Source organism: Carya illinoinensis, chromosome 9, assembly GCF_018687715.1.
Source record: "Carya illinoinensis cultivar Pawnee chromosome 9, C.illinoinensisPawnee_v1, whole genome shotgun sequence".
In the NCBI taxonomy this organism is placed as follows: Eukaryota; Viridiplantae; Streptophyta; class Magnoliopsida; order Fagales; family Juglandaceae; genus Carya; species Carya illinoinensis.
The window spans coordinates 28261375-28275228 of record NC_056760.1 but is presented as its reverse complement, the minus strand read 5'-3'; the positions used below and the strand labels follow the sequence as shown (position 1 = coordinate 28275228).

Sequence of the window (13854 nt, the reverse complement as noted above, 5' to 3'; positions counted from 1 at the left end):
TTAGTCAGATTATTATTTTCCTGCTGCAACATGGCACCAATGGCAGCTGCAGAAATGACAGGAGGTTGAGATGCAGAATGCCTCATGGATGGATCTAGAGAAATGTTAGAAGAATGAACCATTGAGAAAAGAATAGAAGGCTTAAAACGAGAATGTTGAAGGAATGCAGATGAGTTATAGAGATGAGATGAAAACTTGATGCGGATTGGATGAATTTCAGGATTGATTTTATAGAGATAGCATAAAGAATAAGACAAGCTATCATCCAAGTCAAAGAGCAATGTATTTTTTTTTCCGATCGGTGAAAATGACATTTTTTAGAAACTTGGAGCCTTCAATCTCGTTTGTCAACAACATCAAACGATTTTTTCAAATCTCTAGCCACACTTGTCGGGTCACGGACGGATGAAATTTATTTATTTATCTACAGTGTCTACTAACGCACCGTTTTCTTCAGGTCCATTTTAATGATGCCAAAAGGAGGAGAAGTGTTAGACTAGAACATTAACATTGTTTGAATTGCTAAACTTATTATATATACTTGGAATTATATTTATACTTTTGCTTGAAAAACTAACGCACATTCTCAGGGGGAGCTTAAGTATTAATACAGGTTTCAGGTTCTATCAAGTATTTGTCATCATCAAAAAGGGGGAGATTGTTGAACCCAAGATTTCAAGTTTTGTGTAATTATATATTTACACATGGATTTTGATGATAACAAATGAATTCAAAGAATAAAGAAGTCTCAAGCTCAAGTTGTCTACACAATGGAGTCAAGCACATCAAGGAAACAAGCATGAGCAAGAAGGGAACAAGTTCACATTAAAATTATAGAGTAATGTTGTAAATCTCTTCAAAATTCAAAATTAGGATTAATGCTCAAAATTAATATTTTATCATAAAACATTAAAATATATTTTCCACATGTGCATGAATATTTTTGAAAATTAAATTTGAAAATTTTGAAAGATGATTGATTGTCATCTTTTGCATGTGCATGCCTTGATTAAAGGGTTGAACTTTGAAAATATTAAAGATGATTGATTGTCATCTTTTACATGTGCATGTTTTATTTGAATATTTTCAAAAGTGATTGATGCTTTTTTAGACTTATACAAAAGGTAAAAGATTAGGTTTGAATTTTTTGAAAAGGAAAGTGTGCTCCTTTTGTCATATGCACAAAGTAAAAGATTAGGTTTGAATTTTTTGAAAATGAAAGTGTGCTCATTTTGTCATATGCCAAAAGTAAAAGATTAGGTTTGATTTTTTTTGAAAAAGTGAATAATGTTGTCTTTGACAATTGAAAAAGAAGAACATTTTATTTGAATTTTTTGAAAAAATGAATGATGTTGTCTTTGACATGTGAATCTTTTTAAATTTGAATATGAAGTCTCATATGCCTATAAATAGATCATTTGAGAGCTTCACATTCACAACATCCAGAGCATACAACATTTATTCAAAACTTTCATTCTCTCTTCTCTAAGCATTGAGCCTTAATCCTTATTCATTTTTAGAGATATAATTTGTGCTGTATTGTTCTTATTTCACTCATTGAGGAGTGTTTTCTGATAACCTACCCACTATCAGTTTTTGTATCAGAAAAAGGGTGTGTATAACCCTTGTACGTGTAGAAAGTATTCTATACGGGGAATAGTTGAATCACCACTTGTAAGGTGATTGCAAGTGTAGAGGTTGTTCTACACGGATCCTTTGTAGCGGTGTTGTTCAAATGTGTAATAGGTTTCTATCTCCACCTGAAGGAGGTTGAATAGTGAATTTGGGAATCCTCAAGGGGTAGCTTGAGGCGAGGACGTAGGCAGTGTGGCCGAACCTCGTTAGCATACTGAGTTTGCTTCTCTCTTACCCTTACTCTTTATATTTATTGTTATTTCATATTTTGTTTATATTTTATATTATATATTTGATTTATAATTGTTATTTTTTTAATACAACTCAATTCATCCCCCCTCTTGTGTTAGTCATCTGGGCAACAAATACCAGTAGCTTCATTCTTCCAACAGACTTGATCCTCCCCATCATGAGTAAGCACAATCTTCAAGATTTGAAGAGCTATAGGTGGTGTAAACAGAGAATTAATCTTTCCCACATCCCATACTCTTTGATTAGCAACAAATAAAGAGTTGACAGTAGCGTCCTCCTCATTGAGCCCATCTGCATTCTCATTCATTAGGGACCTATTCTGCTGTCTTAGAACAGTTTTAAAACCAGGAACCCATGCATCTTTCCATATCCTGACTTTGTTTCCCGAGCCAATGCTCCACTGACATCCCTCTTGCATTTTATTCTTTGTTCCCCAAATACCTTTCCATACAAAAGAGGGATTATGACCCAAAGCAACATCAAAAAAATGTGTTGTGGGGAAATATCTAGCTTTGAAGATCTTGTGAAGTAAAGAATCTGTATTCTGCATTATTCTCCAACCATTTTTTGCCAAAAGAGCATCATTAAACACTCTTAAATCCTTAAAACCCATTCCCCCATTCTGTTTTGTATCACACATCTTTGCCCAACTCATCCAATGTATTTCTTGCTCTTCTTTTCTTTGACCCCACCAGAATTTTGCCATCAATTGTTCAAGATCATAGCACAAAGAGGAAGGTAGTTTAAAACAACTCATTGCATATGTTGGAATTGACAAAGCCACAGCCTTTATAAGTATTTCTTTCCCTCCAGCTGAAAGCATCTTCTCTTTTCAGCCTTGTAACTTCTTCCAAACTTTATGCTTAATATCAGAGAAAGCCCTATATTTTGTTCTCCCAACCAAAGGTGGCAACCCCAAATATTTCTCCAATTGCTGGCTGTTCTGCACTCCCCAAAGCTCAAGAATTTCACTTCTAGTTGCAGGTAGAACATTTGTACTGAAAACAATACCTGTTTTTGCTCTATTGATCATTTGACCTGAGGCAATCTAATAACAGTGCAAGAGATGTTGAATTCTCTGGTTTTTATACACATTTGCCTTACAAAATAAGAAACTATCATCAGCAAAAAGCAAGTGTGATAGTCTAGGAGCACCTCTGCATATTCTTACAGGTGTGATCTCACCATTCCCTTCTGCCTGCTTAAGCAAAGATAAAAGACCTTCTGTGCAAAGAAGGAACAAATAGGGGGATAAGGGGTCCCCTTGTCGAAGCCCTCTAGAAGGAATGATAGGACCTTTTGGCTCACCATCAATCAAAACTGAGAAAGATACAGTTTTGACACACATCATCACAAGATCAATCCATTGAGTATTAAAACCCATCCTAGACATTACACTTTCAATAAAAGACCATTCCACTCTATCATAAGCTTTCCTCATATCCAACTTAATGGACATATAACCCTCTTTTCCCTTTCTTTTTTGTCTCAAGTAATGCATCACTTCATAGGCTATAAGAATATTATCTGAAATGATTCAGCCAGGTACAAAAGCACATTGTGAAGTAGAAATAACCACATCAAGCACTTGTTAAAGCCTATTTGCTAGAACTTTAGAAATCAACTTATACACTACATTACAAAGGCTAATAGGCCTAAATTCAGAAATCATTTCAGGCTTGCTTTTCTTTGGTATCAAGGTTATAAAAGTATGATTTAGAGAAGAGAGAATTGTACCAGTTTTGAGGGCCTGTAGAACAGCAGAGGTGACTTCATTTCCTACAATATGCCAGTATTGTTGGAAAAAAAGTGGTGGCATACCATCAGGTCCTGGTGATTTTGTAGGGTGCATCTGGTTTAAAGCAGCTTTGACTTCCTCTCTTGTAAAATCTTTTAATAACTCCACATTCATATCCTCAGTTACTCTTCCTCGTAGCCCTTCCAGGAAATTCAGCTCCTCATTCGAATTGCTACTTTGTTGCTCTGATTGAAACAAGTTCTGGAAGTAGGAAAGAATTAGTTGATTTCTGTCCTCACTATGCTGCCAATTCCCATCTTCATTTTTCAGGCTTGTAATCCAGTTTTTATTTTTTCTTTGAGATGCTTTATGATGAAAGAACTTAGAGTTACTGTTACCACCTTTGAGCCATAATGCTTTTGCTCTTTGGCTCCACAATATCTCTTCTCTTTCTAACCAAACCTGAAGTTGATCTTGAGCCTTCTTCATTTCTTCTCTTGTTATACTACTTGGTTCAGCTAACTGAATTCTTTGAAGTGACTCTCGAGCCCTTTTGATCTGCTGTTTCACATGCCCAAACTTCTGTCTGTTCCATGCCTCCAGCCCCTTACTGCATATGCTCAATCTGTCAATGATAGAACCAGTAGGCCTCTTTGCATGAATTCCTTGCCAACATCTTGATATAACATCACCACATTCATCATCCTCCACCCACATTGCCTCAAATCTAAAAGGCTTGTGTCTATATTCATTCTGAGTAGAGCTTGGTACAAGAATGATAAGCACATGGTCAGAAGATGCAGCAACACCATGCACAACTCGAAAATGGGGAAAACATGCTTTCCAAGAAGGAGTAGCAATAAACCTGTCCAGTCTTTTACTAACCACCCCATCTTCATATCTTCTGTTACACCATGTATATTTCTGGCGCTCAAACCCCAAATCAATCAAATTGCAATCATCAAGTACACTTCTAAAAGCTTGCATTAACCTCTCTGGTTGTGGCCTGCCCCCCAACTTTTCTTGTTGACTGAGTACTTCATTAAAATCACCACATACCAACCATGGTATATTTCCTTCTACCCTCAGTGTTCTAAGTAAACTCCATGTTTCCTCTCTTTTTTCAGTTTCTGGGTGTCCATACAAACCAGTGAATTTCCACTCCAACCCTCCATCATTCTCACTAATTTTGGCATCAATGTGAAACAAAGAGTAACTTGTTATAGATAACTTTATTTCCTTCCTCCATAATAATGCCACACCACCCTTCCTTCCATCACTATCCACTGCAAAACAGCATTCAAACCCAACTCTCACACGAACTCTTTCCATTTATCTACTAGTCAACTTTGTTTCCATTAAAAATAAAACCACAGGATCTTCTCTCCTGACTAAGTCACAGAGAGCTCTAACTCCTCGTGGGTTCCCAAGCCCACGAGAGTTCCAGCTTATAATTTTCATTGTTCTCGGCGAGGCTGCTGAACAGCCACCACCGTTGGGTTTAAACTGAGATCCTCACTTTCAACCATTACTCTCCTACCACGTTTTTTAATAGAAGAAGTCAGTTGAGTAGAAGAAGACTTCCTCTTACCTTTCACTTAGGTTACCAGAGACACTCCAGTATCTGCATGAGCTGCCTGACACATTCTGACCCACTTTCTAATAGGCCTGCCCCTTTTTGATTTTGGTTGTGTTTCGACCATAGCCTCCTCTCCTATGGGCTGAAGCCCACTTGTATTAATCATCATTTGTTCAGCCACTATATTAGTATGTTCATATGATGGATACTGAACCCTTTCCACTCTGTCATGCTTTGAGGAATCCTGCTGAGTTGGCATATCAGTTATAACACCCCGAGTCATCATAGCCATATTATGACAGGCTACATTATCTCCCATTAACTCCTCCTCCCGTAATTCATGCATAACAGAAACATCAAATAACTCATTCTCTTGTAACGTCTCCTTGTTCTCCTCTCTCTTCTCTGTCGATTCCATACCTCCCAGCTGGACACCAGTGGCCTGTCGTTCACTCCCTGATGAAACTTCCGGTGTAGACTTCCGATGAGCTGAAGTCTGAGGTTCAGTACTTTCCTTCCCTCTGCGTTGCAATGATCCAGCACGTAGCCAAGGCCCAAATGGTAATTGATCAGCAACTCGTGTCTCTTGAGAGCCAGCAACCTCACAGTCTTTAAGTTGATGGCCAAGTTTGCCACACCAGTAGCAAAAGTTTGGCAAGCGTTCATAGACAAAATGGATTCAGCATATGCCATACTGACCCAGATTGACTTTGACACCATGCATAAGGGGCTGTGATATATCCATCTTGACTCTAATTCTCATGAATTCTCCCCATGCAGCCTCGCCTTGTTCACTATCAACCTCCTCCACATTTCCTATCTTGTTACCAATAAGGCATCCCACCTCCTCATTCATTGCATTTAACGGCATCTCATGTAATCTAATCCAGAAAGAAGCTTCTGAAATTCTAATTTTAGTTACCTGTCGATCACCTTCCAGTCATTGCAACAGAACCAAGTTTCGATCAAATGACCAAGGTCCCTCACGAAGAACACATTGCTTATCACGCTCGTCCACAAACTCCACCAGAATAAGCTTAGGCCCCAAATCCTTAAAACTCACTTTATGAATGGGTTGCCACACTTGCCTCATCATGCTCTTGAGGGCCTCACGATTATAATACCGATCCGACAACAATGACATCACCAGACAACGTTCACCATGTAGAAGATTTGGTTCCAAAACATTAGGATCCACATGAATCTCACTTCTCTCTTTCTCAAATAGAGACAAATGTTGGTATAAGGATTCAATCTCATCTGCCATTAAGACAAGAGACAAAAGAAAAAAGAAAAAAAAACTTGCACTGGGACAGGGGAGAGAACCTCTACGCAGAGAGGAAAAAAGGTGAACTTGAATTACATCTATGGGTTGTTTAATGCACTATGATAGATAATTTTACAATCTCTCATGCCCTCACATATCTCATAATACAATGAATAAATTTACATCTCGTTTGTTTTCTGAGATGAGATAAGTTGAGATTAAAATTGAAAGTTGAATAAAATATTATTAAAATATATTATTTTTATATTGAAATTTGAAAAAGTTGAATTATTATTTTTTTTATATGAAAATTTGAAAAAGTTGTAATGATTAGATATGATGAGATGAAAAGTTTTATGAAAGTGAACAAACTGCAAAGAAGTTGTGGTGAGTTTGGACATGTGAAGCTTCTTTGGAGAGACCTTGTCAGATTTGTGAGAATATCCTCATTCTATAGAAGTCTATTTTCTTGGAATGATTGAGTCCAACTTATTTTATGAAACATTTTCCTTTTAGAAGTCTGAGTCTCTTTCACTTTTAGAGTTTGAGTCTCTTTCCATATATCTTCTTAGCCTCATCTCTTAACTCGATTTTATCTCGAGACTAAATTATAGATAGTTTATTTGACCCCTACATATTCATCAAACTTACATCTCAAGTAAATAACAACGAGTTTGCCGTATGGCAATCAATTTGAACTCTAAACAGAGCATATGTTATGTGTCACATTAACATCCATTCTCAAAATAAATAAGCTCTAAAATTCAGATAAGAATCTAAAAATTTATCAAAATAGACAAATGATTTTAAGAAAATTAAGATAAATATTCAAAAAGAGAGAATATTATTTAGAAAAGCTGAAAATATTATTAAAAAACTTCAAGAATATTAAAAGGATAAAGAAAAAAACGAAACAAAAAAAAAATTTAAAATATAGAAATTGTTAAAACAAACAAATTAAAACTACAAAATGTTAATAACTAATTTAGAGAATGATAAAAATAGAAAAACAAAACTTATAAGAATACAACTACTCCAAATTGCATCAAAATTTTAGATTGAAAAAATAAAGTTACAAATATTTATAAAAAAAAATCAAAAATTAAATTTTAAAATATTTAAACGAAAAAAATCTAGGAGGAAAATCCCTAGAGGGAAGAGATGGTATAGGAAGTACATTACATAAACTAATTAAAATGGCATTTCTTGCTAAATTTTAACTACAAATCGAGAAAAAGCAAGGGCAATTAATGCTCTCACACCGTACAATATATTTCAAATTTTCATTTGGTTTCACATTTTCTGGGAACACTGATTAGATTATTTGTTCTCTTGCTCAGATTTGGTCCCTATCTTCCAACAACTTTCTTTGTATTGATGCTTCTGGCCTTTAGTTTTAATTGGGTTAAGTGAAAATCCCCAAGATTTGTTATGATTTTAATTTTATAATGATTGATTATTCTATCGTTTTTGTTTAGTTGTTATCTGGATCTTAAGTAACGTAGAAAGACTAGTGATAGATATATTTATAATTTTAATTATATTTTTATTTATAAGATTTATTTTGTTAATTATCTTTTAAAATTTAAATTTTGAATTTCAAATTTCATAATTTTTAACGTATCAAAAACTGACATGTAGAGAAGTAAGTATTTTTATAAATTTTTCTTAAGTATATTTAGTATTTTCCATTACGAGTAACTTGGACATATTTGGGATTGAGAAATACTTTCATTGCATCTCATCCTGTCATTATAATTTTTCTAAATTTTTATACAAAAAATAATAAATAATTTAACTTTTTTAAATATTAAAATAATAATAATATTAAAAAATAATACTCTAATATTATTTAAATTAATTTTTAATTATCATCTAAAATTATTTTATTTCATTTCACTATTTAAATAACTCCTTAATTAGTTGCTACTATTTTTCTTTGGACAGCACTATGACTACCGCCGGTAATTTTTGCTAGTAATAATGTGTATTTCTATTTTTGACTTTTTTTTATCTGTATTTAATATTTTTAAATATCTTTTAAAAAAATTTATTACATTACTAAAAAAAAAATACTTATTTAATTATTAAAAAAAAAAGGCCCCACCAGCGGTGCTGAGCATTTTCCTTTTCCTTTTCCTTTTGGAGGGGCTCGTTCAGGAGGGTTTGCTCTTCAATCTTTTGGGGTCGGCATGCTCAGTCTTTTTCAGACACAATATTTGTCTTTTATGGTTTTACTTTTAACTTTTTCGAGAGATATACAGGTTAAATAAAATAAAATAAAATATTTTAAACAATAATAAATAAAATATTATTATAATATAAATTTTTAATATTATTTTTATATAAAAATTTAAAAAAATTAAACTGTTTATTATATTTTATATAAAAAATTTATAATAATTAAATAAAATAAAATAAGATTATTTAATTTTGATTAACAAATCTCAATGTTTTTGCTTTTTCCCTCAATTACTTTAATATACATTTATTATTTCAGATCCCTTCTTTTTCAGCTTTTTCCCTCAACTACTTTAATATACATTTATTATTTTAGATCACTTCTGCTATCGGGTAATACTGAAACCGTTTCGAAGCAAAGCGCAAGTAAAACGAAGAATTCTGTTTCCATCCCAGCTTGATACGGTTCAAGCAATTCGCATCTGGTCGGGTCGGGAATTTCGGACGAACCGGGTGGGTGGATAATCTGTACAGCCCTAAGAGGCTAAGAGGGAGGGAGACACTTGAGGATTTTCCTTGAACTTGAAGGATAAAGAGAGGGAGGGAGGACTGAAGTGAAAATTTTTTATTTCTCTACAATGCGATTGTACAGTTATTAATATGTGATATTTATGTAGTAAATTTATGAATTTTATTAAATATAAATAAAATTACGTATTTAATATTAATTTATTTATATTTAAAATTTAAATTAATATTGTTTTTAATAAAATATATTTTTTACTAATTATATTAAATTGATGCATATATTTATTTACAGTTGTAATTATATCTAAATTTTTCCTAAATCTATACTGGAAGCTGTTATTTGGGGGGTATCGGGTGAACTGTTTATAAGTTATTCTCATCGAGAATTTGGTCAAATCAAAGCCACCCTAAAAATTAAAATTGATGAAAAGAGCAATGTTCCTGGAGCTTCCTTCCCAGGTCAACCATTGTTCCCATCCCATTCCTCTGCATCGTTAACAACGAGGCATCCGATACTCAAATCAGCGATTCCTCCGAAGCTCGTTCGCTCTCTATCTCTCTCTCAAATATTCATTTCTTCTAATTCTCTGGTTCTTCTTATCTATCTTGAAATTCAGACGATTGCCATGAATTCCGCTACTCAAACAATAGCGTCATTTATCGTTTTGCCTAAATCTCCACCGACATTTAGGAAACCAACTCGTGAGATTCTATCTGGGTTTCCTTTCAATGGACGTGAGACGTTCGGAAAACTCTATGCCGTCTCTTCTAACGGCTCTGTTTATCCCTCTCTTTCCCAAGGGGTACGTCCTCCTCCCTCTTCTTATTTTTATTTTGTCGTAAACATTTTAAATATGATTTACGTGTGCGTCTTATTTTTTCTGGGTATTTGTCCGGACGAAAATCTTGTAAGATTCAAATGATCTTGATGTATTATGAGTTAGTTTGCAGTTCAAAGAGTAAGTTTTGTCTCTAAAACCGACGAGTTTCCCTCTAAATGGTGTATAAGAGACAAGAAGGCATGCCATATAAAAAACCTTTACTCGGATCTGGTTCTTATCCTTGATGAAGTTTTTCTTGACGAAATTTGTATGGTTTTTTCTAATTTCTGGATAGAGACTTATTAGGAAAGCGGTCAGGCTCTCTCATGAAAGCATCTTTTCCCAATCATTGAACATAGAGCACCTAAGAAGTGGTACTGTATAAGTCAAAATACTTCATGTATTATTAAACGAAGTTTGTAACGTCCAAATCATTTAAGATGCGTGGAGATTAAAACTGCATATTCAGATTCAAATGAATCTGATTAAAACGGATGTGATTTTGTGGAAAGTAGGTGCCAAACGCAGCTACTTTGGTACTTGACTTGAGTAAAAGATGATCACTAAAAAACATGGCATGATTTATCTTCTTTGCACATTGGGCGTAGTCAATCGTATTAGAGCAAGACGATATCCATGAATAGAAAATTAATTAGTTCTACGAGATCTATATCATTGGGATATGATCGGTGAAGTAATGTACTTTTCTGTGTATTGATAATCAGTCCATGTTTAATGCTTGGTATACTCCTGTAAACAATGACAATGTTTCCTCAAAATGAAATTTGTTGTTACCAGACTTTTTGTTTCTTTTTTGTTTCTCATGATCACTTGTCTGTTCTGAACAATTGTGTTCAGTTCAAAAGCAGTTGTGCACTGGTGTTCATAGATCTATCAGGATTGCACATACACATTTGTATGCTTGTGTATGGTATGAAAGTACCTGGAAGTCTTCTGTAGTATTTTAACAGAGTTGTCCTCCATTTTGTGTTCTTGACAAACTCATGTTTACCCTGGCTTTGGATTTATTAATTTTTTTCCTTTCAATTTTAGGTTGAATCATGTTCAACAGGAGATAATCATGAGAAGAGAAGCAGTCTTGAATCTCTGTTTTGTTATGATAAGCCTATACCTGAAGAAAGAATCGAGAAGCCTGTTGGGATCTCTTTAGCTGAAAAAATGATTGGAAGTAATCCTCGATGCCCAGATTGTCAAGCTAAAGGTGCAGTCCTTTGCATGACTTGCACTGGTTCGGGCTTATATGTTGATTCAATTCTGGAGAGCCAGGGCATTATTGTCAAAGTTCGCTGCCTAGGTATATTACCACCCCTCTCCTAATGACCTAGATAAATGTGCTCATGTACAAATGTGATGAACTTTGCTTTATTCTAGTTTAATTATGTTGAACTGGTTGTTTCCATATTCTGTGTTAATTTACGAAACTTGAATTATTATTAGATCTGACATCCTTGCCCAGGACCAACTTCTAATGAAAGCTAAGAACTCATTAGCTTTGGCAAGAAGTTAGAAAAGTTGAAGAATCGAATGCATTTGCTTCTTGTTGAGGAACAACCTATCCAGTTATTATTTAAAAGAGTACCAAAGTTGGGGCCATATAAAGGAGATGTTTAAATTGCATGGAAAATTTATTGCATATTTCTAGAATATAATATAAATATATTGATGCAAAAAGGAAAAGAGGCAAGAAAGGAGAAAAAAAAAAGAAGGGAAGCTGAAAGTGAGAACTCTTGTGTGAAAAGGCAGAAATGGGTTATGGGTATAAGGAAATCTGCTTCATCTAGTATATTATTCATATTTATCTCCAAAGGTCAAAATCATAATAGATAATTGATAACTTGATGATAGTGCTACATGGTGAGTTCATAAACTTATTATAGAACTGGTGTTCCCACTTGAATTGTGATAATATTATTTGGTTTATTGAGTCGTCATTATTGGGTCTCTTGACTTTCCCATCAGCCCAATCATCTGCACTCCTGATCTAGAACCCTATAGTTCATTGCCTAAAAACTGCCACAGAGCACCATCTTCAACCAGCATCTTTTTTTTGTTTAGTAAGTGAAAGACACAGAGTCTCATAGAACAACTTTTTTCACATATTAAGAATTTCTCTCACAAACCCTGAACTACAAACAGTGTGACTGTGATGGCACAACTATGGGAGAAGACGAGGAGCATCTAAGCCCAAAGTGGGAATGTAGGCAGAGGATCATCTAGAGCGGGAAGCTAGTTTGGAGACGTTTTTTGAGTTGAAGCCCATAAGTGGAGGCAAAAAGGTATTGGTTGTGAAGCTAAATATTAGGGCACTGCACTTTATTGCTGGAAGAAACTGAAGAGAAATGTGCTTGACAAGGAAAGTCAGCAACCAATAAATGGGGAGTGCATGAAAATGAATTGCAGAAGCAGTTTTTGTTGGCTGATTATGCAATGGAATGGAATGAAAATTCCCTTTCTGAAACAAAAGTGTTGTCCATGGAGGAATACATTGAATTAGACCATATTTTGTTACTTTGATTGTTTCAAGAAGAATTAATCAGTATCTGCTTTGGTAGTGATGATTATATTTGAATCAGATATTAGTCTGACATTATAATTTTTGCCATGTAGGTTGTGGAGGAACCGGTAACATAATGTGCTCAGAATGTGGTGGCCTAGGTCATCTCGGACCCAAATGACTTGTGTGGTTTGATTCTATTCCCTCAATTTTGCTGTCGCCTGCTACTGTATTTGGCTTTAATATTGCAATACTAATACACGTACTTTTAGTTATACAGCATTTCAATTGTACTTGAATCATTACTTATAAAAAAAATTGTACTTGAATCATTAATTGCTGATATGAGATAAAATTCAAATGGTCAGTGATCTGTGATGAATATCATGAGATGTTCTGTAACGATGAATATGATACAGCATAGCTGCATGGGAAATAAAATGCATTTTAATTTCTAGGTTTTGGCTCCAGTGATAAGGACCTTGGTTTTGGTGGTGTGCTTTCTCCAGGTATAAGGCTTGAATCTTCTTGGATGCAAACAATTTTTAGGGACTATTGGACTGAATGAACATTTTTTTGAATTAACCGAAGTACATTTGCAGGATTAGTTGAGACTTTGTGAGACTTTGTTCTTGGACACGGGCCAATGAAAAAACAAAAAAATGCATTTCATATTATTTTTCAAAGATGGCTTTTTTTAATTGAAATAGCCATTGCCCTTGTTCTTAATATACTTATTAAATCTGAGTAATGCTAGATACAGTTGTGGAGGGCACAAGTGCAGTGCAATTCTTTTGAAAAAGAGTTGGGGTCTACTCTTTTGAAAAAGAGTAGACCCCAACTCTTTTTCAAAAGAATTGCAGGGTCTACTTTTTTTCAAAAGAATTGCAGGCCCACTTTTTTTTAAAAGAATTGCATTGCATTTGTGCCCTCCACCACTCTTAAAAACAGAATTTCTTTTCATGTGAGTTATGTATTTATTCACTTTTTTTTAAACAAATTACGCGACGCTAGCGCACTTCACGACTGCAAATATCATTTCTCATTAAATGTGTAATAAGTAGGTTTGCAAAGGCACCTTATTTTTGTAAAATGTAACTTCACTTAGATTGGATTTTGATCTTTACAACTTGCAATCTGCTTTATGATTCATCATTTATGGAGATTATATTTTTTAGAAGTTCTTGTGTTTAGAAACAAAAGAAAAAAGATTATCCTTGCATCTCCATCTTTTCAAATTATTTGCCATTAATTGGCATTGATAAAAAAAAAATAATAATAAATAAATAAATAAATAAAGAAACCCACAAGCACATTGGGCTCCAAAACCTTGATTTG

General features: G+C 34.2%; 1 protein-coding gene across 2 annotated transcripts; it reads left to right on the top strand.

Annotated features, from left to right (window-relative positions):
• The first annotated feature begins 9553 nt into the window (after positions 1-9553).
• On the top strand, positions 9554-12883 carry LOC122275155. Of its 2 annotated transcripts, none has more exons than XM_043084125.1 (3): positions 9554-9983; positions 11055-11316; positions 12159-12312. In XM_043084125.1, exons 1-3 carry the CDS (start codon positions 9807-9809, stop codon positions 12161-12163), a joined length of 444 nt encoding a protein of 147 aa, XP_042940059.1. In that variant the 5' UTR covers positions 9554-9806; the 3' UTR covers positions 12164-12312. The 2 variants fall into 2 exon arrangements, with proteins under 2 accessions (XP_042940059.1, XP_042940058.1); XM_043084124.1 differs by lacking the exon at positions 12159-12312 and adding an exon at positions 12630-12883 and having other exon boundaries at positions 9557-9983.
• The last annotated feature ends 971 nt before the right edge of the window (positions 12884-13854 follow it).

Bases quoted from the DNA above. Each gene is read 5' to 3' on its own strand.
- LOC122275155 (XM_043084124.1), top strand. From the start codon at position 9,807: ATGAATTCCGCTACTCAAACAATAGCGTCATTTATCGTTTTGCCTAAA. The intron at 9,984-11,054 runs GTACGTCCTCCT...TTTCAATTTTAG, and splicing joins ATCCCTCTCTTTCCCAAGGG to GTTGAATCATGTTCAACAGG. The intron at 11,317-12,629 runs GTATATTACCAC...TTTGCCATGTAG, and splicing joins TGTCAAAGTTCGCTGCCTAG to GTTGTGGAGGAACCGGTAAC.